At 39.0% G+C, this 27,227-nt stretch overlaps 1 protein-coding gene across 9 annotated transcripts in view; it reads left to right on the forward strand.

The window, feature by feature from the left end:
* The window catches only part of ebf3a (EBF transcription factor 3a), a 105,540-nt gene that overhangs the window by 69,059 nt on the left and 9,254 nt on the right, over positions 1-27,227 (forward strand). For 7 of the 9 annotated variants that reach the window (XM_067368766.1, XM_067368770.1, XM_067368763.1 and 4 more), the window contains exons 9-11: positions 6,280-6,413; positions 7,517-7,643; positions 24,206-24,294. In XM_067368766.1, the coding sequence (XP_067224867.1) occupies positions 6,280-6,413; positions 7,517-7,643; positions 24,206-24,294 (350 nt within the window). The remainder of the gene's footprint in view (positions 1-6,279; positions 6,414-7,516; positions 7,644-24,205; positions 24,295-27,227) is intronic. The other 2 variants (XM_067368764.1, XM_067368768.1) reach the window with 1 other exon arrangement.

The following is a 27,227-nucleotide window of genomic DNA, read 5'->3' on the forward strand; positions in this document are numbered from 1 at the left end:
TGCTTAATTCACCACTAATTTTATTGTTAATATTATTGCTGATGTTATTGTGCTCATTTAAAAAGAAATACCGATTTTGATATTTTTATGAATGACTTTGGGCCACATTTTTAAATTTTCTTATGTCGCATTTATGTTTTTTTTGTAATTCTGAAGATTGTGTATGATGGCTTATATAATTTTTATCACATAGGTACTGACAGCGCATGCAAACTATTTAATGAACACATTCATATTAAATGTTTTGGCTAATCTGAATGTACTTTCAGCTACCAATACGCATTGCTAGTAAGTTAAATACATTTTACCATGCATATTCCTCTAAATTCAGTGCAGAAAATGCACTGATTTCATCCAGGCTTGGTTTTAATTAACACTGTACTGTCTCTCTCTATATATAAAGCAAGTCCTTGGATGGGTAAAATTCAGATTTTGCTGCTTTGTTAGACTGAGCTGGTTTTGATCACTCTACTTCAGTGCTCAAATCTCTGGGCTAAACATTAAAACAGAACATAATCTTTGCTCATTTAAAAACATAACATTAGTATTTTCTTTGTCTTAATCAGTCTGTAATTACCATATCAACCAAAGCACCAGTAATATTTAATGATGCAAGAGAAATCGCATCAAATCCCGGCTCATGTGAGACAAAAAAAACCCCAGCAAAAATATTTGTTTTCTATTTCTCGGCTTCTTGCATTAACATCGGTGAAAAGCAGTACAGAAGTAGCGTAATTGAACGTTTGTGCCCTGAGCGTTCAAGTGTTTGGTATGCTGACGTATTGTTTGTCTCTCTGCTGTAGTCGCTTGATAGTAGGTGTGTTTTCCTTAGCAACCGCCTTTAATTAGGAGAGCAATTAAGAAGGTTGAGGCCTCTCCCCTCGTCTGCCTGAGTCCCGTGAGACAGAGAGGGAGAAAGAAAGAAAAAACACGGCCCAACCCAAACACTGCCGAGGCTATCCTTCTTCAAAGCCCGGTTGGCAGAGTCCTTTTTATTGTAAATCTTTTTCTAAGCTTCCATTACTGTGTTTACAACCATCGTTTGGCTCATCTGCGGTCGGATTTCAGTGGTTTTATCATTAGAAGAGGAAGAACATGGAGAAAGTATTCTATATATTATCTATATATTATATAAAGTTTCATAATTCATGATTTTATGGTTTCCATCCAAAACTTTCTTTGGTACCCATTATTAGGCCTCACGTATGATAGTCACAGTCAAATTTAAATGAATTCATTCCCTCTCGCGGTGAATCCTGACAGCACTGTAACAAGTGGTGGCGATATTCCCGACAACTCTTTTAAATTTCCGACTGTTTTAAAAGCTCACCTCCTCCTTAAACACCCACCGGCCTCGCAGACGTGTTCTCTCACCACTTAGTTACCTGCTGTTTCACCCGCCCCTGATGGCAAATTTGGGCCGTAGTGAATATTACAGCTACCTATCTAATATCTGGCCCTTTAAGAGCGACCGGGGGGCCGTTAAAACAGAAAGAAAGAGTTTCCGAGCATCCGAACTTGGTGTTTAATCACTTCTTTAAACTCGAGAGAATGTTTAAGACTTATCATTTGGCGGAGAAGGAAACTAGAGAAAGGTTCAAGCTGTCATCTCTTTCCATTCTGGCGGAGGATAGCTCCTAGCACACATGTACAGGATATATAGTCGTAAAATATAAATTCGTCCATATTTACGGTCAAGTCCAGGTCTGCGGTGCAGATACAGGGTGGTTTAGATTAGAAACACATTCTTGAAAGTGATAAATGCAAGCCGAGAGAGCACGAAAGCGGCCACGGGGAGGTCCTACCGTTTCTCCTGTCCTCTCACACTTTTATCTAATCATCTAATTCAGGCGAATTTTCCCGGACAGTGAATTTACTCTGCCTTCTGATCTTCAACTTAAAGTAATTCCCTCCGCATGGCCCAGCGGACCCTCACCGTTGCTGTGCTCTCCGAGCACATGAGCCCCTTTCATTATTTACAGCTGGAGAATGAAACCTGGGGGAGGAGAAAGAGGCGAGCGCACACTATAGGAGGGTTTCTTTTGCATTAGCGCCATTTAGATACACCATGCAGAAACATATGTACAAATTCACACAGGCGCGAACATGCGCGCACACACTCGGATCCAAACGGCCCCATCTGCACATAGCCAGACACAACATACACAATCAACACCCCCGTCCTCCCTCCCTGGTCCAAATGCACAAATTCCCTGATTTGGAAACCATTTAGTGTTAATTCCTCGAAAGCAAAGAAATATAGTGATGCACAAGACCAAAAAGAGAAGGAAGACATTTAGAGCAAGAAAAAGAAAGTCTCTCTTGCGGCGCATGCACGCACCCCCTCCGGTCTGGGCCTACAGCTCCGGGTTGATTTGCATACCAAGTGGCGGTAATGTTGTTAGGTTTATGCAATAAAGACGAGCGGTCGGCGTCTGTGAGGCCGTAGCCAGTTAGAGAGGACAGATGGGCCGACGTGAGGTAAGAGCTCTAATCCCATCAGCGCCGGGATCAGCCTGCCATCTGGACATCCCCTGCACAATTACAAGACATTTTACGCGCTGGAACAAAGGAAGGTTGCAGCAGGCAGGATGGGACCTGTTAGAGTGCCTCAATATTGGGGAGTGCAGCGAAGAAGGTGACAAACACGCCGGCCGCCATGTTGCCATGGAAGACGACTCAAGTCTGATTAAAGCTTCACACCAAGACGCCGTGGTGTTCTGTAAACAATACACACGGGAAAACACACACACACACAGTCTTGCTTGTTGACCGTCCACTTCAGCCAGAGGAAGCCCGATGAAACAAAGCCAGCGATTTCTCTGAGCGTAAAGAACTACCGCAAAATTATTCAATAATGCAAACATGCATGCAGATTCCTTTTCGCGAGCCTAATATATTAATTAAGCATTTGTTTTTATTCTATGACAAATGTTACCATACTTTTCCTGTCTTGATGACATGTAAACTAGATACTATTATTTAAAACTAGGTATCTCATTATGTTGCATGTAAGTAGCATCCAATTATCATCTTGGATTTTTTTTTAAATTTTTTTTTTTTTTTATAAATTTGTGTGTAAAAATCAAGCAATTTTTGGTTGCAACAACTAATATCATAATTTGAAATATTATATTAAATATTAAATAATATAATACTTACTATTTTATATATATTTTGGGTTACAACAAGTAATATCATACCTTAAAATAAATAAATAAATGTGTATGTATGTGTACATAATATATATGATCCAGCCAGGTGATTCACTGCAGAAATAATCAGGTAATATGTCAGTATGCTATTCCGAACATAACCCGAGCCACATCCCCTGCTAAATTGTTCTCCCTTGTTAAAACACGTTCCTGCCCGTCACTTCCTAGTGGAGTGTTGAACTTGGCCTCTCCGGGCCGCCATAGACCATGTCTGCTTTCTCCAATTTCCATCATCCGCTTGAGTGCATTTCGCACGTATATCATTAGCTGACGAACACAGGCTGTGTAATTCACTCCTTTATGCTTCCCATTCAACACATGTTCCCTCTCTATATTCAAGCAGAATGTATGCAAATGCTCCGCGGCGGAGAGGGGAGAGGTCTGGCAGCCCTTTCTCTAGGATGGCGGGGGGGAGCGTTGCGAATTCCGAGGCAATGCGTGGTGATCTCAGGCCACAGCTGCCAGACTGCCCCTCTCGTGGGCCCGTTCTCACCTCGCACACACGCAGACACGCTCACGTGCAAGCAGCCCCTTCCTTCTGCTCACCTACACAAAGTAAATTTGTTTACTGTAATTTTTGGTGAATGATTTGCTATAATTGGTTGCGCTGATGAAGGTCAGTCCCTATGAGGAGTCGTGTCTGTCTTTGGAGACTTGATCCTCTTTCAAACGCTCTGCCTGCAATTAAGAAAAGCAAATGTCATTCCCAAGCCTCAGAAATGAAAATTTGTATGAACTTATTAGCATGAAGTCAACAGCTCTAGTTAAGGGCAAGCTCCCAGTGTGTGTGTGTATGTGTGTGTAAGAGAGAGAGCAAGCTCAGGGCTTCTGGTGCTCTGGGAGCTGAGAGGAATGAGTAAATATAACCTCCACTAGTCCAACATTAAGGCAAACAAAGAGAGCTGCCTTGTCTGGGCTGTTCTACACAACAATACCTAATGTTGATTAACTAGGGCCGCTAGAACAGCAGAGAGACATGAGAGAGAAACACCTGCACACACAAGGGCTTAACCCTACAGGTTTACCTCATGTAACGGTCATAAATATATCATTTATTGCATTATTGGTGGAGCTTAGTAAGTACTTGTACAAACCCCTAACCTCAAGTATTAAACTTGGCATGTAACATGTCCCAGATCAGCGATCCAACTTCTGGTTTTCACCTTGCGAGGAATTAAATGGGCAATACAGGACCAGAAGCCATATAAAGACTAGACTGCCATAAAGATCATACATATATATATATATATATATATATATATATATATATATATATATATATATATATATATATATATATATATATATATATATATATATATATATATATATATAAATATATATACTGTAAAAAATAACTAAAAAAACACAGTAAAATACCGCTTTCCATTGAAACAGTAATATACCGTAAAACAATGCATTCTGGGTAATATTATGTGTCATTTTCGAGACAGTAACCTATAGAATACTTTCTCAAAAACAACAAAATATTACTTAGAACGCATTGTTTTTTCAGTATATTACTTCTGTATATTACAATGCATTCTGGGTAATATTATTTGTTGTTTTTGAGAGCCTGTTGGCCTCTTTTCTTAAAATGACAAATATTACCCAGAATGCATTTTTTTAATGGTATATTAATTCAACATCCCAGCCCCATTGTCAATTATTGAACAATTATTTACTGTATATTATACTATTAAATTGTGTTAATTTAAAAAAAAAAAACATTAATATCAATTTGATTTACTGTATGTAAAATTCTATAATTTATTCAAATATATAGGTTAATAGTGTTATTCCATTTAAATCATTAAAAAAAATAATAATGTGAGAGCAGCATTAGTATTGGCATAAGAGGCGTATTGAATATTTTTTGGTTATAAAATGATGTCAGAGTCTGCGGGCTGATGAAAATGATGTCAGACACTTTTAATGGAGGGGAGAGATTTTAAGCTGAGAGGGTTTCCAAAGAGGCCAACCATCTTCTGTGCATTATTAATAACCTCTCTGAGACCTTAAAATCTAAAAGCACAATGCTATTGTTTTTCCCTGGAAAAGAAATGAAGGGAGCGGGGCTGGAAAGCCGTAAAATAAAATGAAAACAGCTCAAGGTGAAGGGCTACTGTTGCGGTTGAATTGTTGGACAGTATTAGCAGTGTGTTGTCATATTCGCGCTCTCTTTGCACGGGAGTTCGTATTCGAGAGGTGCTTTGGAGGGGGTGGCAGAACAGAGTCAACAGAGTGAAGAGGAAAAGCTGATCAAAGCACACAGTGCTAAGATGTTAACGGGGGGTCGAGTCGCCCTGGGCCTCCGACCGCTTACAACTATGGTAGCACCCCTCGCCTCCGTGGGGGTGGAGGGGGGCAGTACAATAATGTATGCTAATGAGCCATTGGCTAACTTCACGACAAAGGCGGGGTCAGAACCACGACCTCATTCTCTCATTTAAGAACATGTGTACATCACCATTAGCATGATAGCTTACCGATTTAAACCTTAAACTCACAAATCCCATCTCATCATTGACCCTAAAATCTGATTTTAAAGACCTAAAAAGGCAGAAAGTACTCATTACCAAAAGATAAGAGACCCGGGGAGATTAGGGGAAAGTTGGAAGTTTGTAAACCAAAGGCAAGTTTTGGGGATAAAAAGGCTCGACCCAATTAGCGGGTGCATGAAAAATCGAAGTCCCGCTTTTTTTGCTGTCCCGCCGCCTGTGCTTTGCTCCACGACCTTTTGATTGACTGATCTCAGATCTGTGAAAGCCAGACAGATAAATCGACGGTCCTAGCATGCACAGTGCTTAATCATCAGCAACGGCCGCATTTGCTCTAACGTATCTGTACGAACGGACACTAGCCGCGTCAGTAGATGTTTTCTTTTCCCTCTCATTGTGTTAGTGAACAGTTTAATGGCTGACGCAGGCATTTTGTTTCTACGTGGCCCAAATCATTCATGCTTTGTTTACTTATCCTCAGCATGTGAATGATCTGCATGTGGCTAGGGTGTGTCCATACAAAAACGGGATCCTAAGAGTTGTGCTTTTTGTCCTGTTATAAGCAGCTACCCCGTGCATAAAGGCCATTAGCCCCAGTGAAGGCTGGACCACTGGAGGAGCCACGGTCATCATCATTGGCGATAACTTCTTCGATGGACTACAGGTCGTGTTCGGCACCATGCTAGTATGGAGTGAGGTAAGACTTTGGCATAAAACCAGATAATTCATTTTATTGTGCACGAGATATTTGCCCAGCCATTTATTTCTGTAACAGCCTTCTAATGAACTTCATTAGATTCTATAAAAAGTGATTACGTGAAAACTGTGATTATACACAGTTTATGAAGCCCTGCTTCTTCCAGGTTTAATGCAATTATGCCGCCGTCCGTTTATTGTCTCTGTACATTTACTTTTTGTTCATTTCACGCCACATAAACATATAAATAAGAGTGAACTAAAGGGATGCCGAAGCTGCGTCGTAATTAGTTCGGAGCTAATAAAGACTTCAGGTTAGTGTGTTCCTTTATGAGTTGATAAAGCTGTCTGGCATATATTTGTCGGTTGGAGCCTCAACGAGCCAATCAGCGTTTGTTTATTCGATTTTATTTTATTATTTTTCTTTTCCTAGTTTAATCACAAGAGCAGATAAGGAGTTAGATAAACAAACTGCATGCTAAACAGCCCCACAATAAGTCCACAGAGGCCTCCGCCGCGTTCCTCGCCGAACCGTGAGGTCTTGCAAAACAATTGAACAATTAGGGGTGAAATATCTCAGAGGGGGAAAAACGAGCAAGGGAAAGCAAGGAAAACAGTGAAGGAAAGACATATGGAGGTGATTTTAACAGGACTCCTGCCCCTTGGCCTTTCCTGAGCTCGGTGTAATCCAAGGACTATTTGCTGACGTTAACTCTAAAGCGAGGAGAAAAACGTTTTTTTTTTTTTGCTGGTTGGGTTTTGAATGGCTTCTACTTGACAGGTTACTTTACCACTCAGGCATTCAAATCTATGCAACAATTAGCTTGGTCCTAACCGAGTTTGCCCACTGTCTTTTTTAGCTGGTAACACCCCATTTCTGAGCTACAGTAATATCTTTTGCTGACTTTGACTCTCAAACATGGAAACACTATGGGCCAGATTCATTTCTGAAGGTTTAGTTTCTACCTGACAGGATACTTGACAATTAGTCAAGCACTGGAGCTCATTGGTTAAATGTTTTCATTGCATGCCAGGTGTTCAAAACTATGCAACAATTGGTGTAGTTTGCATGGTCCTAACCAGGTCACCCATTGTCTCTCAAAGCTCATTACGCCCCATGCCATCCGAGTGCAGACTCCTCCAAGACACATCCCGGGCGTTGTAGAAGTCACCCTGTCCTACAAGTCAAAGCAGTTCTGCAAAGGTGCGCCAGGACGATTCGTGTATACAGGTGAGTTGCAGTTATATCAGTTGGTTTGTGTGTTGGTTCCCTACATTTGCTTTGGCTTCATCTTTAAGTGCTAAACCCCAACCGGTGTGAGATGCATGCCTCTGTAACCCTATATCATAACGCAGGGCATTGGAGCTGGGAGCAGCTGCCAACTCCAGTTAATCGCAAACCCTGATAACACATCCCTGACCCCTTTCTCCTGCACCCTGTCCTCTACTTTGCACAAAAACACTAGTGTTTCTTGGTGCCCAGGTTACTCATGTGTGCATACGTATGTGTGACCAGCTCACAAGGTTGTGCTTTGTGTGTCCGGGTGGATTTTGTTTTTACGTGGTCTTAGATGAGCGTAATCTCTCCCTCGGTACAGCTGATACTGGAGGTTACACGGTCACACCGTGTTTGACCTGGAAGCAGTGTGTCTGATCCCAAATTGAGTAGGACAATGAGATAATCATCAGGAATTACTCTCACACTCAGGAATGTCAAGGAGAGAGAGAGGGAGAGAGAGAGAGAGAGGGAGGTGAGGAAGGGGCCCCGGTCCCCCCAGGCAGCTGTTCCCCATCTCAGCCCCACCGAGGCTACGGGCCGATTCTCCCTCCCACATTTAACCCTCTCAGCAGGGGCAGGGCAGAGGCCAACAAGCCCCTGCGATAATGAAACCCGAGAACACAGGGCCGGCTAATACCAGACCTGCTCAGACATTAATGTCTGCCATCGTTAAAGCCACAGAGACTCGGGAACTAAACATGTGCTAATGCTAATAAGCACAAAACAGGGAGTCAGTGTCAAATTCAGCACACATTATAATGTTTTGACGAACATTTGCGTCATCAGCCCTAACAAAAATTGATCGTGGTAGGCCTAGTTTCCGACCAAAGTTTCTGTGTCAGAAACCAAAACAGCTGTTTTGCTGCCCAGTCAGTCAATTACTTGACATGCAGCATTTTTTTTTCAATGAAGGCACTTCTTTTAGAAGACTGAGAGGTTTTTAAAGCCCATAATGTCTTAGAATCTAGACTTGAATCAATTTAAAGTTCTAAAGAGATTAACAAATATTTAATTACTACAATACTTATTTGGCATATAAATCACCATTAAAAAAAAAGTTTACCTTCATAAATTAATTTACTTTTAACCGCTTTATCAGATGCTATTTTTATTCTTCCAATCAAGTGTTGAGCAATGTACAGGATTGTGGGTTGTCACATATCAGGATTTGGCAACTGTTATATAAACTTTTGATTCAAAGTTTGGCATGTTTTCTTTTTTTGATTTACAATCTTTGATTCAGATTTGAAATTTGAATCTTTTTTAATCAGAATATTTGATTCAGATTTAAAATGTGAAAAAAGTTATCAATGTTTCTGAATCGAAAGATAGTAAAAGTTATTATATCTTTATTATATTATTATAAAGTTATCTATCTATATCTATCTATCTATCTATCTATCTATCTATCTATCTATCTATCTATCTATCTATCTATCTATCTATCTATCTATCTATCTATCTATCTATCTATCTATCTATCTATCTATCTATCTATCTATCTATCTATCTATCTATCTAAATCTATCTAATCTGTTTATACATTCAGTGCTATAAATATAGTTTATATCTACAATATATATATATATATATATATATATATATATATATATATATATATATATATATATATATATATGTATGTTTATACTGTATAATTATATTGCCTACTCAAAGTTTAGTGGAGGCCGTCATAGAAGACAATCCAGCGTCTGTCACCCCCACCTTCCCCTGTCTTCATGAAATGTTTGTTTGTTTTCCCTCACTGATCCTTGTTCCTGCTCATCAGTGAGGAGATATAATTACTGGCGGAGATTTTGAGGACTTAGTTAATTATCCCCTCGAATTAAAGAAGGGAAGTCACAGACTACACGCCCCGTCCCTCTCATCTTCTGAACTCCAATCCCCATAATGCCTCACCTCCCTCTCTGAGGTCACAAATGACAGGCAAATCAGAACACACACACACACACACACACACGCGCGCATGCACACGCTAGGCTGGATTCCTTTCATGCTGTTATAAGGCTTTATCAAACTGGTTGACATTTCAAGTCAATTAAATTCCCCTTCAAAGCATATTTATTAATGAATGTTCTTAAATAAGAGACTATATCAAAAACAGTACTTGTAATGATTGTAATTATGATTATTTTCTTTTAGCAAAGCTCAGAGGTGCATTTTGCTTATGTTGTGTTCATTCAATATTTTCCGTTTTTACCTCTCTTTTCCTATTTTCAGTTCTTAAACTCTTGTAAGTGATATTGATCGAAACAAATTGCTTGAGTTTATGCCTGTAATTAGTTCATAAACAGCCGCTTTGAACTGGAAATGCTAAAAGCATTAGCTCGCTCGCTCTCTCTCTCTCTCTTTTTGTGTGTATTTGCTAAATTGTGTAAGGCCTGGATATTTTACAAAATAATTTTTAAATAGTTATAAACTGTGTTTTTGTTGGGTGTCACAACATTTTCTTTTTTTTTTCTGAGTCAGACACACCCTCTCTCTCATCTGATACATCACGGCCAATTAAATCCAGCGCTGTGGCCTCCTTTTGCAGGGGCGTAGTACGCTCAGATATGGGTCTGATCATTACTAGCATACAGCAACCATCTGTTGAGTGATGTATGCTGTGATTAACCATTCACTGTGCAATGAATGCATATTTATAATATATATATATATATATATATTTTTTTTTTTTTTTTTTTTTTTTTTTATATATCATATGTATATTATAACACATTTATTTATTATTTATGGAAAAATTACTTAATTGGAAAATAATGTCGCAGATCATCATAACTATGTACTAAATAGGTACTAAATATAGCCTTCATTACACATTTAAACTAAATATAATTTTGGGGTGGTATGTTCTTCATCGCCCTGTGAATAGTGTCAGTGCTGAAGGTGTTGTAAAAGGTCCTTCGTGTTCGCTCAGATGTGGTGGCAATCTCCTGTCAGAGTGTCGTGCTACTTTAAGAGTCGATAATTCTCCTCCATCATGGCCAACACAAGCCGCCTGTCTCAGAGGTCAATGCTCTTTAAACAAATTACTCTGCTCAGACTCTGAAAGCGGCTCCTAATGTCCTCCGGTACTCTCCAACGCCTCTTGCTTTGACACAGCTAAACAGCAGTGAAATTAAACACGCCGCAGAGATCCACCAAGACCTGGGGACATTAAAGAGGGCCTGTGATGGGATGTCGGCATCCCGTAAGGTTACGCAAACACGCGAGAGGGTCTCGGTAGTTTATGAGCTGCCAGAACTGGGCCTAAAACAATGTGTTATTCAATAGCCGTCCATTAACACTCTGATCTACCACGTGTGTGTGTGTGTGTGTGTGTGTGTGTGTGTGTGTGTGTGTGTGTGTGTGTGTGTGTGTGTGTGTGTGTTAGTCAGGCTATTTACAGCTCCAGGCTCTTAGCGTCTTCATTTAAAAGGAAACACTGCAGTGGTTTATTGAGTCTGCATCCCTTTGTATCCTTCAAAGAACTGCGTGTTCTGTTATTTTTTTCATCTTTAACCTTGTATGTTTGTACGATCGTGTCTTTTGTTAACACAAGGCCACCGCTGCGCCATCTGATACCTGTATTGGTTATCCATTGATCAGGTCTGGCATGGAACAGCTTGTCAGAAGGGTCCATAAAAAAAGAGAGAAAAAAAATCAAAGCCGGACGGCTGTGTTTGTCCCTTTGCCAATAGCTCTCAACTCACAAATGCTCTCTTTAGCTGATCTGGCTATTTTAAAAAGCCCATCCAGATGTTCCCTTTAAATTCCTCGTGAAATGGCTTGATGAGTGTAGTGTTTTTTATTTTGTGTGTGTGTGTGTGTGTGTGTGTTAATGTATTTCCTCTTGAAATGAGAATTTGGGCCAGAACACACATTTTTTATTTGTAATTAAATATATATATATATTTTAAATATTAAAATATAAAATATAAAAAAAAATGTTTGTACTCTATTTATTGAATATATATATATATATATATATATATATATATATATATATATATATATATATATATATATATATATATATATATATATATATATATATATTTATATATATATTTATATGCTATCATAAGTGGCAAACCTTTTTTTTTGGCCACAATTTATTTTTATTTTTTTTGCACAGAACCTTTTTTGGGAGGCTTGGTCTCAAAAGTACCTTAAAAGATAAGCAGGAACATGCCTATAAACAAATTGGAATGACAGAGTATGCGTGGGAATACATTCCGTCCGTCTCTATGACCCAAATTTGGAGGCAGCAATGATCTCCTTTGGCTCCTAACAAGGGGAAAGTGAGAGATATAAATTAAGATATATATGTATGTGAGCGCTCTGGCTCTAATAGACACTTTAACGGAGGCAGGCCTCCTGAGCGCTTTTACAAACGATTCCGAACAATGACACCAGCCATAAATAAAGCTCAACGTCGGACTCTAATTGCATCAAAGCTATTGCTTTCTATTTAGGCATGGTCACTGGTGACCACGGCCTTAACGCTCCACTGGAGGCCAGGGAGAGAAAGAGAAAGAGGAATAGAGACGTACGGCAGGAGCTATCACCCTTCCAGACTATTTGTCCTAATCAGTGACACCCATTTACCAGAATTGGCGAAAATGAACTATACTTCATACAGAAATCGTACACTTACCGGCCTTCATTTGTCACGGCACATTCGAGGGCCAGTAAACTTTTCCTTTCCTCCGATGGGATTCTAGACATGCATCAAAATGTTAAAAAATGATTTGCGAGGGTGGCCCGTCAGACATTTATCAGAACTCTGGAACATTATTTGCTAATTTCAAAAGCTGCGTCGTGACAGGGTGCTTCGTCTTTTAACCCGCCGTGACCGATCTGGACTCTTTCTGTTATTAGTACGAGTCAAGCGTTTTTTCTGCTTCCTATTTCTTGCTTTTCCCTCCGTCTCGGAACCCCTCCCCACTTTTTTGGCCACTTCTAACGAGACTCATTTGTCTATCACGCCGGTGACAACGTCGCCCCATTCGGCTCCCCGAGACTTTGACCACAGCGTGCTCTCGGGCTCTCCAAGGGCTCCAAGCTTCCAGCCTGTTGATTGGCCGGCAGCCCTGATAAATCACAAAGTTTCCTTGTCAAGGTGAAGGTATCGACTCAACTGCGCTGAAACTGACAAAACGCACAGAGGAGGAGACAGTCATTTATCATAGCACAAAAGGACAAAGGGGTCATCTCGCCCCTTCACTCACTCGGCCCGCTGCCGCGGTAAAGATGCCCATCTAGATCCTGGCACTCATGCACACAAGCACGCTGGAACCAAACGCAGGTCTTCATTAGACTAATTACTGACATTTAGAGGCAATTAACCTCTGACGCAAGTGTTTAAAATTGTAAAGAGTGGATTTTTTCCCTTTCACCTCCCTTCTGTAGTTCTGCTCTCGTCCACTTCAAAAGGCTTGTCCACTTCTCGAGGAAGTCCATTACCGCTCAGAGAGGACGATCTTCTAGTGGGGTCTTTGTTAGCAGATTGGGAGGGGGCTTTTGGAAACAGGAAAGATGGTAAACAAATCTAAACGGTGGCACATGAAACGGCATATCAGCGAATTATCAGCCAGCCGTTTGCACTGGGCTATCTGTCCATCAGACACTCGTCCCCACCCACTGCCTTTGGCCTTGCTGAGCACGAGCTGCATCTGATAGGACCGCAGACAAACACACACACACACACACACATATGCAAAAACACACACACACTCAGAACTACCAGAAGTAATCAGTAGCAGGGAGGATATGTAAACAGAGGTGTTTGAACGCAGTCCAGGAGTTGTTTTCCTCCTTTCTCCATCATGTTCACTACATCAAGTACAACAGGCTGTCTTTCATACTTAAAAGAGTGCATAAAAGAGCAAATCCATTCATTTTCTCCATAGATGTATATGTATATGTATATATATATATATATATATATATATATATATATATATATATATGAAGACTTCAGATGCAAAAGCCTCTAATCCAGTTTAATTCCTGAATTTGTAAACAGGAAATGATTTGCCAAAAAACAAAAACCTAGAACTGTTCTTTTCAGTTAGTCAAGACAAACTTTAAATGTTGACTTGACAGCCTTATTTGAAAGATTTGAAGAGTTTAAAAACCTTAAAGTTTGAAGGAGATGTATTAAATGTTTAGAAATGACAACAAATGTGATTATTGTTACTATTGTAAAATCATAATTATGACTTTCAGAGTCTTTGATTCAGATTCACATTTTAAAGATTCTGATTCAAAATGATTCAAATTTTGAATCTAAATCAAAGGTTCTGAATCAAACAAAGATGTCTAATCTTTTTAAATCAGAATCCTCACTGAATTAAAAGGGAGCATTTTTTTTTATTATTTTCTTTGAAGACACTCATCTAAGATTATATTTTATGTTATATATTTTAAATTTAATGATATATAATTTATTGTTTTTCATTTTTTTTTTAATCATATCTTATACTTTTATTTAATGCAAATTGTAAGACTTTACAATAAGGTCTCATTTGTTAACATTACTTCATGTATTAACTAACATGAACTAACAATGAGCAAAACATTTGTTACTGTATTTATACATTTTTGTTAATGTTCTTTAATAAAAATCCAGCTGTTTATTGTTTGTTCATGTTAGTTCACAGTGCATTGACTAATGTTAACAAATACAACATTTGAATTAGTATTAGTAAATGTTGAAATTATGCTCTAAAAATGCTGGGTTGAAAATGGACAATCTCAGCAATTGGGTTGTTTTAACCCAGTGTTTGGGTTAAATGTTTGCCCAACCTGCTGGGTAGTTTTATTTAACTCAACTATTGTTTAAAAGTTACTGTATACCTTGTTAAAAATGAACCCAAAGTATGTTGAAAATTAACTTTCATTAATAAGTTTAATGAATAATAATTAAATAATAAACATTTATTAAATTGCTTATTAATAAATGTTTACCTTTTGATTATTATTGTTGCCTCTTGTAATTATGCATCTGATTTTTAATTTCCAACCTATTTTAGGTTCATTTTAAGCCAGCCATATAGTTATTTTTAAACAATAGTTGCGTTAAATAAAACTGCTCTGCATGTTGGGCAAACATTTAACCCAATCACTGGGTTTGTCCATTTTCAACCCAACTTGGGTTGTTTTTAACCCAGCATTTTTTAGAGTTTAACATTAACTAAGATTAACGCTGTAGAAGTATTGTTCATTCTTAGTTCATGTTAACTAAAGTAGTTAACCAATGAAACATTATTGTAATGTGTTACCGTAGAAATGTCTGTGGAGAAAATGAATGGGGAAAACGCTTGGCGACTCTCTATTGCGCTCTTGTCTAATGATACAAGTGTACTGGGGAAGTGCTCACTAATAACTAGAACCAAGAACTGAGTCCTTCTCAGCAGATGAAAATTTTTCTTCTCAGACAGTTGTTTGAGAAATATTATTACTTCAGAGAGGAGCGCGCCATTATTGTGAGCAATGTCACACCATTGGGGATTGTGGTGATATTTTAACGCAATATTGTGACAAGCTACAACTCTATAATAAGCAGAGGTCCAAAAAAGATTCAGTCAACCTCTGCATGTGCTGGAAGGGTCGAATGAACCCTCTCTCCTTAAAGAGAGTGGAGTGATTTGGGTATAATTGGCCCTGCTGGTTGCTATTTTGGCTCGGTCCATTTTTTTTTTTATTTTTTACCTCTGGCAGCTTTAAATAGGTTTGTCCTCACTAAGTCAGAGAAATTAGTCATGCTCCAGTGGCCAGCACTCGTCTGATGGATGGGGCGCTCTCTCATTCCCAAACATCTTCCCGTTCGCAGCCCTCTGACCCGGGCCTAACCCGTGCGCGCCACATTCATCGCCAAATTTATTTATAGATTAATGAGAGAAGCCACAAAGTATCGACCGGCGGAGGAAAACACAACTCATCTCGAATGAGGACGAAATGCAGCAATAATTTAGCGGCCATCGATTTTTTCCCCCCACGTCATCCATGTATCGATCTTCATTTTACAATATTAATTTGCGTCTGCGATCGGCAAAGGCGGAAACCCAATTCGATTTGATATCGGCGAGCCGTTAAAGCGGTGCGTTTGAGTCATATCTGCCAGAGGTGAGTCACATGGATGGAGAATGCTGACAAAAGGAGGAGGAAAAGAGAAATGGAAGGGGTGGAGGTCTTTTTTAACCTTCCTTGTTACAGAAATAGACTTGAAATGTAATTTCTGTCAGGGAAATAAAATATGAACGGCCTAGATCGTGAGAGTGGGCTTCTCTTGTCCTGTCGACACTTTATCGGTGGCTCGAGCGGCCCCCTCTCTCTCTTTCTCATCATCATGCCTGTATCGGTTCAAAGTTCATGAAATTTCTATGAGCATTGATCTGCCTCCATTGATTTTTTTTTCTCCCACACTCTTTTTTTTTCACACCGCAGATCTTTGAAATTTTAATTTCCGGAGTATCTGAATTTCTCTGAGATGAAATAGCTTCCTCGGAGACAGCTGGCAATAAAATGAAGAAGTTAGCACCACGTCGAAGAGCTCCAGCTCTCTCTGTTCTCTGAACCCCCCCCCCTTCTTCTTTCCTATATTGCTCTTTTTCTTGCTCAAATCAGGCTTGAAATTCAAAGCACTGTAATAGTACAAAACTAGTCAGCCATCAACTAATTTCTCCCCTTTTAGTTGTCTATCCCTCGTTCTTTTCCACTTTAATCCCAAAAATCGCTTTCATTTGAACATTTTGGTTCAGGCAGTGTGTGACACCTAGCAAAGAGCAAACCACAGTAATGTTTTCAGGGTTTATCGCCTAGTCCACTTTACTAATACAGCATTTTATACACTGCTAGTCAAAAGTCGTAGTGACCAAAAATGTTAAACATATCATAACACATAAATTTTAACTTTAAAATCAGTGGAAACACTTTAGATTAGGGTCCAGTTCTCACTAACTATTAATGATGGCTTTTGCCTCTATAAACTCATAATTACTGTTTATTAATAGTTAGTAAGGTAGTTGTTAAGTTTTAGTATTCGTTAGGATTAGGGATGTAGAATATGGTCATACAGAAAAAGGCATTAATATGTGCTTTATAAGTACTAATAAACAGCCAATATACTAGTAATATGCATGCTAATAACTAGTTAATAGTGAGAATTGGACCCTAAACTAAAGTGTTACTATACACCATATATATTCTTTGGCCTTGATAACAGCTTGCATTCTTGCTGGCATTGTTTTTATGTACTTTTCCACAGTCTCTGTTGTTATTGACTTCCAAAAAGTTTCCAGTTGTTCCCAAAGACTTGCCTTGATGAAACCTTTATGCAATCTATCTTTGAATACATTAAATCGCAACAATAATTATATTTTAGCATTAGAAACTCTTACACTTTATATGCGTATAAACATACTATGTTTATACAACATATTACAAGAGAAAAGTTTCTTTTGTGAAACACATCTGTGAGTCTTATCAATGGCAGTTGCTAGCATGTGTCTGTTGTTCACCGCCAAAAATTCCCAAGTTCTTCTCTCAGATTATATTTCAGGTCAAAGAAATTGTAATTATGAAGGTGGTCTGTTTTTGGTAAAGTAACTGAATTATTACTACATCTACAGGAAGTTACAGGAAGATGATCATAATTGCAATGAAAATTGATCTCATTTAGAGTGAAATCCAGCAGCTGTGCTGGAACAAATGAATGTTTTCCTGTTTTTATTATGCCGCATTAAACTCAGAAACTCTCTTTGCCCTTTGATGCTTTTCCTCTTTCATTTTTTTCTTTCTTTTCGGTTTCTTGCATGTCTCTGTAGCTCAGCTGTGGAACAATGGGCAATCCGTGTTAAAAGACATTTCCTTTCTATATTTTTGTTTTTGCAGTGTGTTGACAACAGTCAGGCATTCTCTGTTCCCTTAAGAAACCAGAGATGGGCAGCACTATTCCAGATCTCTCTCCGTTTTAAAATCGCTTGTGTTTTTCCCTTTCTGATTTGTTTGTAGAAGTTAAAAAAAAAAAAAAAAAAAAAAAAAGAAAGTGGAAAAGTGGTTCTTGATGGTGGAGGTGGGGCAGAGATAAGCTTGCAGCAGTTAAGGATAATTAGACAAAGTAATAGAGAGCAACAGCCAGAAAGCCATTCATTATCAGAGCCAAAGATACACACTTATCATCATTGTGGGATGTAATGGACGTCTGGAATGCAAGCAGTTTTCTTTTTAACCAAATAAAAGAGAATTTGAATAGAATTTGGATGCAGAATTCAAGGGTGTTGAAAGATTGATTTTCCAGTTTTAATTTATGTGTTTCATTATATTTAATAGGTTAACTTTCATTTCATGGAATAACACTTCATTACCCAGAATGCTTTACACCAAAGTAAAGCATCAAAATGAAACAGGCTGCTTGCTTCTCTGCAATTTTAGACTGTTTCTCCAGTCTTGAATTTACATTAAACCAGTGAGAAATGTTAATTAAATATCTTCTTTTTTTTTCAGTTATACCGATTCACAATTTTACCATATTCAAATCCAGACTTTTCTACTGAAAATGTGCAAGTACAGTCTTTGCATGGTATATTTAGCGCGTTAAGTAAGTTTTCTCCATCTCGTAACTTTGCGAATCCGCGCAGCTGCATTTTATAGTGATTGATTGCGAACGTGTCACTTCCCTGTGATGTTACTATGGGACGCTTCTCTTATTGCTAAATAAAAACGTGTCACAGTTTAGTATCTGCCGCACTCCAGCATGTCAGCTTTGAAGAATGACAATATATACAGTCTGCGAGAACAAGGTCAAAACACTCAATCTTGAAATATATGGAGACACGCACACACAGACGCACACCAGCAGGCGACATGTAGACACACACAGACTCTCTCTGGATGTAAAATCGGAGGCTGTTTTATGTTAAATCCTTGGCAGATTGTGCTTAACATTCTCTTTTACAAATGAGGGGTGAAAAAAACAACTAAACATGATGACCAGCCCAAGGAGCTTTAGATTTGTCATCCATCAAACGCAAACCCTTCTGTTCATTCACTCCGCTCTCGTTCGGCGGCCCGAAAAGCATGCTAGCTCATTAGCAAGCACATTTCCCTTTTATACGGGCGGCTCCATAATTCATAACGGTCCCGTACGAGACGTGAGCCTGATTTGATTTAACGTGCTCAGTTATGCTTGAGTGCTAAACGGCGTTCAGCCCCCCTCTCTCCATTCCGGATGGATAGAACAAACAAACAGAAAATGGATGACAAATGAAGACGTAAGCAAAACACTCTGCCACTGACATACGCCAGGCTTCCAGATACTCACACACACACACATGCAGTGAAAAGCAGTGGTGAGTATGGCCATATCCAGCACTTACACTCTCTCTCTCTCATTATCCGTGAGGTCAGTAAGCAGAATTGGGAAGAAACGGAGAGATCAATACAAATTATCCCTGAGCAAACCGGCGCTGACAGCCTGAATTGCAGCATATGTTTACCCAAAATCGGGCAATTTATCTTAATATCAGCAAAGTAATGCGGAACAGGTGAAAGGTCACCTACTCTCCCCACCTCATAATTACCCAGCTCTAAAACAGGAAAGTGCTATTGATTGGCCGAGCCTGGGGCTGGGGGGCCGGCTCAAAGGCCAGTGGGAGGGGCTTAGCCACAAGCCTGGGCTGAAAGAGAAAGAGATAGAGAGTGTGTACGTTGTGAACGTTTTATAGTTCAACGATGTGAGAGTGAAGGAGAAGGCAAGATGCTTGCAGGAGTCTGTCTGGATTTAAACTGTTATTGCGCAATCTGTTCTCCATATTTCCCAGCTGGCCCAGTAGCACTGATTCCCCCCCACACAGACCAAAACCACATCTGTTTCTCCTTCCGTTCACTTCTTTGTCATTTTTATCAATTTTATGTGTTCGTAATTGCAACAGTACTCTCCTTAAATTTACCACAGTTTCCACTAAAATGTCATGAGTAATAGAGTTGTAAGTGGTGTTTGCTAAAACACTTCAAATCCAATAGATTTACATTGAACGAGTGACATATCTAGATACCAGAATTACTTCACTGTAAACAAGAATTGTTGGTTTAACTTAACTTATCTGGTTGTCTTAAAATTTTGAGTTCGTTGAAATAAAAAAGAGAGTTAATACTATGAAGGTGATTGGTTTAATCAACAGAAACTCAAAATGTTATGTTATCTGAACCACATTAATTATTGAAATAGATTCTAACAAAAGAAAAAAATGCTGTGATAATCATGAAAATAATTTTTTACAGTGTTGGATCAGTAAGTAACCACCTAACAACCATTCAGAAAATCCTAGCAACACACTAACAAACACCCAACTGCGTGCTTTGTGCAGGTAGACTTCTGTAAAAAACAAAAAAGTGAAAAATATATATATATATATATATATATATATATATATATATATATATATATATATATATATATATATATATATTTTTTTTTTTTTTTTTTTCTAATGACTCATTTTATGGATAACATTTTTATTTTAATGATGCTATGGCATTTTGATATATAGTATGATTGTCTTTTAATTCATCACATATATTTTATATATATATATATATATATATATATATATATATATATATATATATAATATTAGATTTATATATTATATTTTTCACAACTAAGTTTTATTGTAGCATAAAAACATAAAAACCATAATTTTATTTTTTTTACATTTTATTGCTAATATCAGTTTTACTGTACATTATTGTATTTTGTAAGAAACTACGCTGTATAAATTATTTTCATGATTTGTTATCATGACTGTTTTTCTTTTGTCAAATCAACTTCGATAATTAATGTGGTTCAGATAACATAATATTTTGAGTTTCTATTTATTAAACCAATCTCCTTCATTGTATTAACTCAAATTTTTAATTTCAATGAACTCAAAATTATAAGGCAACCAGGTAACTTACTTTTTTTTTTTTTAAGTTAAACCAACAATCATTTTTACAGTGTATAATTACCTTTTCATTTTATTTATTTATTGATAATATCAAACAGTTTTATTGTAGTTATTTTGTGGTATTTTGCTTGAAACTATGAGCACCATTTCTTTTTTTTATCAGTTTTATTCTTGTTTCCTCCTATTTTCATGGCAATTTTTCCCCTGTGATTTTCACAGCTGTAGTTAATAATTCCTGGTGTGTTTGAGATGGAGGATCTCTGAGGTGAGGGACTGTCTTGCGCTAATGAAGGTCTCACTGACCTCTTTTACTGCATTAGCATCAGATCAATAACTGAAGAGCGTTTAGCGCCCACTGTTCCGATACATTTATCAAACGCACACATTCCTTCATCAGCAAAGCCTCAATGTCAGAGCACAGAACAACATGTTGCTGCCCGGGGCTGCACTGTGTGAAAGTGCCATCAGAACAGCTGTAAATCTGCCTGCTTTTAGGCCATATTTAATGTCACAGAGTACTTTTATTATATGTCCCAGGGCAAATACACATCCTGAAGGGCCAGTGTCAAAGTCCATGATCCATTTGTGTAGTCCCAGACCCCAGTCATAAGAAACGAGCCAAAATGATGGATACCCTCATATGGGTAAATTCAGGCATAATGAAGTGCTATAATACAAACATTTACATCAGCCCTCCTGTCTCTGGGAGTTGGAGGATGTCCGTCTAGGAACGACAGACGAGGGGAGAAGGAAAGGGGGAGGTGAAGGTGTGCGTGAGAGAGCTACATCCTTGTGAAAGCCATGTCATGTAAAATCAATACGCCCGATCAATGCTTTATTAACAAGCCGACATCTTACTTCAGATTCCTGCACGCTACTTTGTCTTCAGCCATGCAAGATGGCATGTCAAATAGCATCACCGCTGTCACACGATGACACGCATACGTGTGCGCCAAAACACAACCAGCGTCTTGATATTGATCAGATTGGATTGATTGGATTGCCGCCCCCTACTACACTTAGATGTAATTGTAGCACTTCATCATAAAGTCACCCAATTATTTCCAGGAAGTTCCTGTCTAATATGCTCATCTTCTCCTCTCAGGCTGTCATCTCTCATTCTCTGCTTTAGTTCTTTCTCGTGTTTCTCCCCATTTCCATCAGAGCACAGTTCAGCAGCAAATAGCGTGCTGAGTAAGGGGAACAGACAGATTTGATCTCTTAAAAGAAAAGCGCATTGATTCATACGGCATCAACGACATCTACATTCATGTCTGATAATATTTTTGTGCTGATGTTCTACTGGCTTTTTTCTGCTCCCTCTCTCTATGATTTCTTCCTTCTTAAAGTTGAAATGTGTCATTTTTTGTTCATTTTTATAGGCTCAACCACAGGTATGAGCCTGGGGGTGGGGCTATCCATATGTCTGGCCAATAGCAGATAGTGTTCAGAAAACCTGTTTGAACTCAGTCATTATTATTTTTGCAATCTGTTTGTTGACTTTAAAAACCTTACATCATATATAGGCCCTGTCCACACAAACACAGATATTTTCAAAACCACAGCTTTTTTTATGCGGTTTGGCCTTTCGTCCACATGCAAACACAGTATCCATTCACTGAAACCGAACGTTTTTGAAAACTCTTGCCAGATTGAAGATTTTTAGAAACTCTGGTTACAGTGTTATAGTGTAGATGGTGACACCGGAGATTTTGGCTTGTGATGTCGGAACTGGAACCGGTAATAACAACACTATCTTACAGCTAATTTGTACATATTTTACGAGGTGGCTAATTTCTACAAATTCATATGACCTCACTTGTACAAATTCATACGATTTGTGTAAAATCCCAGTGACGGGTAGGGTTAGGGGCATGGTTAGAGGTAGGTCATTGGTAGGAATTCATACGAATTTGGCAACTCGTAAAATACGCACGATTTAGCAAAAAACGTACAAATACGAATTAGTGTGCCTACAAATTGCTGTGAGATCAGGTTGGTAATAACCTTTTTTTCACACTTCTGATTGACCAACATGGCTTTATGGTTAGGGTTATATCACCACCTTTTGGCTTGGCCAGCTCTTGAAAACGTGTCATAGCGTGTTCATGCGTTTATGCTACATTTTCAGAGCATCTTTCCTAAACACCCAAGCATCTGCATAGCAATGCACTTAAAGTTGCAATAAAAGAGAAGTAGCGACAGATCTTTTCTTCCATGTTGTGATGTACATCCAAGTGTAACAGATTGTCGGGGAAAAAAATCGTTAAGAGGTCAAAACACCATAGGATCTATAACATGCATTTAGCAACCCAATCTCACGGCAATTCGTACATATTTTACGAGGTGGCTCACTCGTACGAATTAGTATGATTTTTGCTAAATCGTAAAGAGTTTCCAAATTCTTATGAATTCATATGAATCACCTACCCCTAACCCTGCCCCTGAACCTACCCGTCACTGGGGTTTAGACAAATCATATGAATTTGTACAAATTAGCCACCTCGTAAAATACGTACAAATTGGTCATGAGCATTTAGAAAGTAGGATTTTCCTTTCATGCCAACTGCATAGGATGTAGTGATGACTTTTGCATGGGTAAATACCAAATACATTGTCTTCAGAACATGTAAAAATATTATATTTACACCCTTGAGAGTGACATCATTTCCCGCTGCCCATATATGTTGAAAATAATTCCACATGCTTATAGTCTAGTGTGACCATAATAGACCTCCATGCACTCTTCTAAAGCTTGTTAAACACAATGCATGCGGTAGCAGGAAGTTGAGATTATGATTCATGCACTTGTATACAGAGCAGGTCTGTCTGATTTATAACCGGAGCACTTCATACTCAAAATTCCAATTTGAGAGGGAGGGAACATGTGTGTGTGTGCAGTGTGTGTGTGTGTGAAAGAAAAGATTAATTACTATTTGTGGCCAGCAATTTCATGAGGCCAGCCCCGGCACAGCTGTGAAATGATAGCGCCCTACATCAGTTTGTAGTCAACCATTCACAGATTATTAAAGCTCCATAAGATGAAGTGTTCCTCCTGCCTGCTTTGCTTTAGCGCACTATGGCGGAGAGATTGTGAGAAAGAGGGATAAATCTGAAGGGGTGCAATAGCCAGACATATGTCATCATCGCCCATTGCCCATAAATCCAGTGGGTGCTTCAGGAAGTAGGACTGATACAGACTTCACAGGGTTGACAGTCGCAATCGAGTGTGTGTGTTTGTATTAGTGTGCCTGTTTCATTCATAATGTATCCGCTAACTCCTTTAAATTTATCTGATCAATTATAGGCCTCGTTCTTGCAAATAGTAGAGGTGATAGATGCGGCTCTACGTCGCATGACAGAATATTGCACACCACGTTATTACCTTTTATTCAAATGTTCAGACCTATCTGGAATAAAATGCATGATGGGTGCATATGTTCTCAAGAGCGAATGTAATAACATTTATGATGGTGCATATGAAAACGCAAATCTGATCATTTGTTTTTCTGGCGCAGGATGCTAACAAATGGCGTTTCTTGTTTTGCGGTTTAGCTTTGAACGAACCAACTATTGACTACGGCTTCCAGAGACTGCAGAAGGTCATTCCCAGACATCCAGGTGATCCGGAGAGGTTGCCCAAGGTCAGTGATTCTGTGTGTGTATATGTGTGTGAAAGAGCTATTTATCATAGAAATGTCAAAATGGGAAACAATTCACTGGCTAGATGAGCAAGCGCATGCAATCGCTTTTGGCAAGTCATCACTATGCAATCCGGCATGTTTGGATTCCGCCAGAATCGTGCAAACTTTCAGCACGTCGAAATGGTTCAATTAAGTATTTTTCCACCCCAGTAGGCAGTGGCGATTGTAATCTAAGCAGAGGCCTTTTTCAGATGTGTGATTATTTTGGTCTTGTTTTCCTTTCATTTTCCAAAGCTAGATCCAGTTTAATCTTTTGTTTACAGAGCTTTCCGTTAAAAGTCCTTGTCTTAGCAGGTTAATAAATGAGTTTTGCACGCGTTAATATGGGCAAGCCCTCTCTCCGGGCTTTTTAGCTTCATTTATTTATTTTTTCCCCACTTAAATTCCACAAACCATGCAGTTTGCCTGCGGTTCCCATGTGGTCGACGCGTATCAGAGTTCTGTTGTTTTGATGTGTGACATGAAAGACGAAGCGTGTCAGTTGGACCTTTTCTATTTCCTATTCTTTGATTTGTCCCTTTTTTTTTTTTTGCTCATTTAGCTTTGATAGGATCTATGACTTGTGCCCGGCTAATAGAAAACGTGCTAATTTCCCATCTGAGAGCGTGCGCCGCCGAGGGCTTTTCTTAATAATATGTTAAGAGATTATTTTGTACTCTGTTCGTGGGTGCTCGGCGCAAGCTGACCACCACAGAGGCCTAATAACGGATATCATACAAATATCTATTAAAGCCCAGCATGGGACCAGCCGCTATCATTAACTTTGGCTGAACAGCTCTGAAATGGCACGGTCTCTGCGCTAGCGTCCCGCGGACATGCACCAAACTAAGAATCCGTAAGACTCTGCCCCGCGCCACATGATGTGTTTCAATTACACTTGGCTCTCTGTCTCTGTGGAGGCCAATATCTGGACAGGAAATCTCATTCCAGTAAATGTTTAAACTATCCATTATCAAAAAAAAAAAAAAAAACACCCTGCTTGAGCATTTCTGAAGCTGAAAAAATAAATAAATATATATTTCTGATAATTATTATGATGGAAATGGCTTCTTTTTTTTTTTCTTCCTCAAATGCATTCGACTTCAAATTCAGGTAAACCCTCAGCACAGGGCCATCACACCAGAGCAGTTCCAATAAACAACATAAATATTTGATTTTGGCTTCTAATGGACCCAAATGTGAGTTCAGCAGCATGTAAATGAAAGTGCCAAGTGATTCATCATAGTTACCGCAGCCGTCTGCACCTCTGTCGCGTTTGAGGGTCACAGCCAGCTCCACGCAAAGCAGCAATTGACCCTTACACATATTCTCAATAAGAGGCAGAGCGTCTGGGAGGAGCGGCTGCATTAGATGTTACGGGGGGAGATAGACCACCATAATAAGAGGTTTCGGGGGGAGGGATGTACACAGTGTGTTAGCAATAAGGTAAAGCCGCCACACTCGTGCTCACCCGCTTGACTCAGCTGTAGAGTTGATAATACGCCCCTGATATCGATTCCTGGATTGTTTTTTTTTTTCCTTTTCCTTCCTTCTTTTCAGTCAGGGATCTACAATGCACAAGCTCTGATGGGGGATCATAGCTGGACAGAAAGCCAATATGGCATGCTTTGGACATCACTTCAATAATGCAACTGCTAAATATTAACACAAACCATATAATATTATAATCTATAGTAGTTCTCAATTATTTTACTTTTTCAAAAGTACCAGTACTTTTGAAACATGTTCACGCTACGAGCTGCTCGGAATTGCAGTTTACCTCCTCAATTTTAGATCAATTCAAAATTTGCTGCTCGATCCAAGGGGAGGGGTGTCCATTGAACACATTTATATATGAAGATGGTGAGAGAGAGAGAGAGAGAGAGAGAGAGAAAGAGAGAGAGTAAAAAGCAATATATGAAGTCACTCATGTGATGAGGCAGGAGATTGCTAAAGGGACCTTCCAATCCTCTTTCTTTTAAGTCCTTGTTTGAAATCAGTGTCATCCATTTGTCTCGATATAAAGCTGAGACAAACACTGGAATGAAAATCTGATCAAGCCCTATATGTTCATCAAATAATCTTTAATGCGAATCATATAGTGGTAACCTGTCGGCCGTATTCTCACATTCATCAGTTCCATTAGCCTTCGTGTCCTGTTTCAGCTAGCAAACACCAATCTATTCCGCTTCCCGTTCAATCTAATATACAAGAAAATTATTAGAAATGCATTCATGTTGAGCAATTACCCATGCATTAAAATTCATCTTCTCTCTCTCGGCTTTTGCGAGGTAGCTACACGTATTGGCCCCGCACTTCTCAATGTATTCATCACCTCAGGCAAGAACTAACAGAATAATTGCTTTACACTTTTATAATGACATTAGCACCTCCAGCCCCTCACCTCACTTGGCTTCTTTAACATTGGTGATATATACCACTCACGATATTCAAGAATGATAATAACAAGTTTTCCTTTTAAACGATTCTCGTCCACCGGCGGAACAATGAGCTCTTGTAATAATAAGCCCTCACATTTGTCACGAAACAAGCCCTGGGATCGTTTCGGGCTTAAATAGTTCTCAGTCCAACCTGGAGTCTCGTGTCGATGCAGAGAAAGAAGGGGAGTCAATTACACTTAACGCTGCCGCTCTGAAATTTACATGGAAATGCTTTTCGAACACCGCTCACCGCTAATCATATTCTCAGCGTGAGGCCGCAAGGATGAGAGGGGCATGCTGGAACAAAACAAACTCATTCACATCCTCCTCCTCCGATTGGCCAACGCGTTCGATGCATATAGACTCCCACTTCAACGCGTGCCGCTAAATCCGGTTCATTAGCAAACGCACCTCGTGGCAAATGACAGATTAGAGCTGAGTAGACGTGTCATT

This window comes from Chanodichthys erythropterus, chromosome 19 (assembly GCF_024489055.1).
Source record: "Chanodichthys erythropterus isolate Z2021 chromosome 19, ASM2448905v1, whole genome shotgun sequence".
Classification (NCBI taxonomy): domain Eukaryota; kingdom Metazoa; phylum Chordata; class Actinopteri; order Cypriniformes; family Xenocyprididae; genus Chanodichthys; species Chanodichthys erythropterus.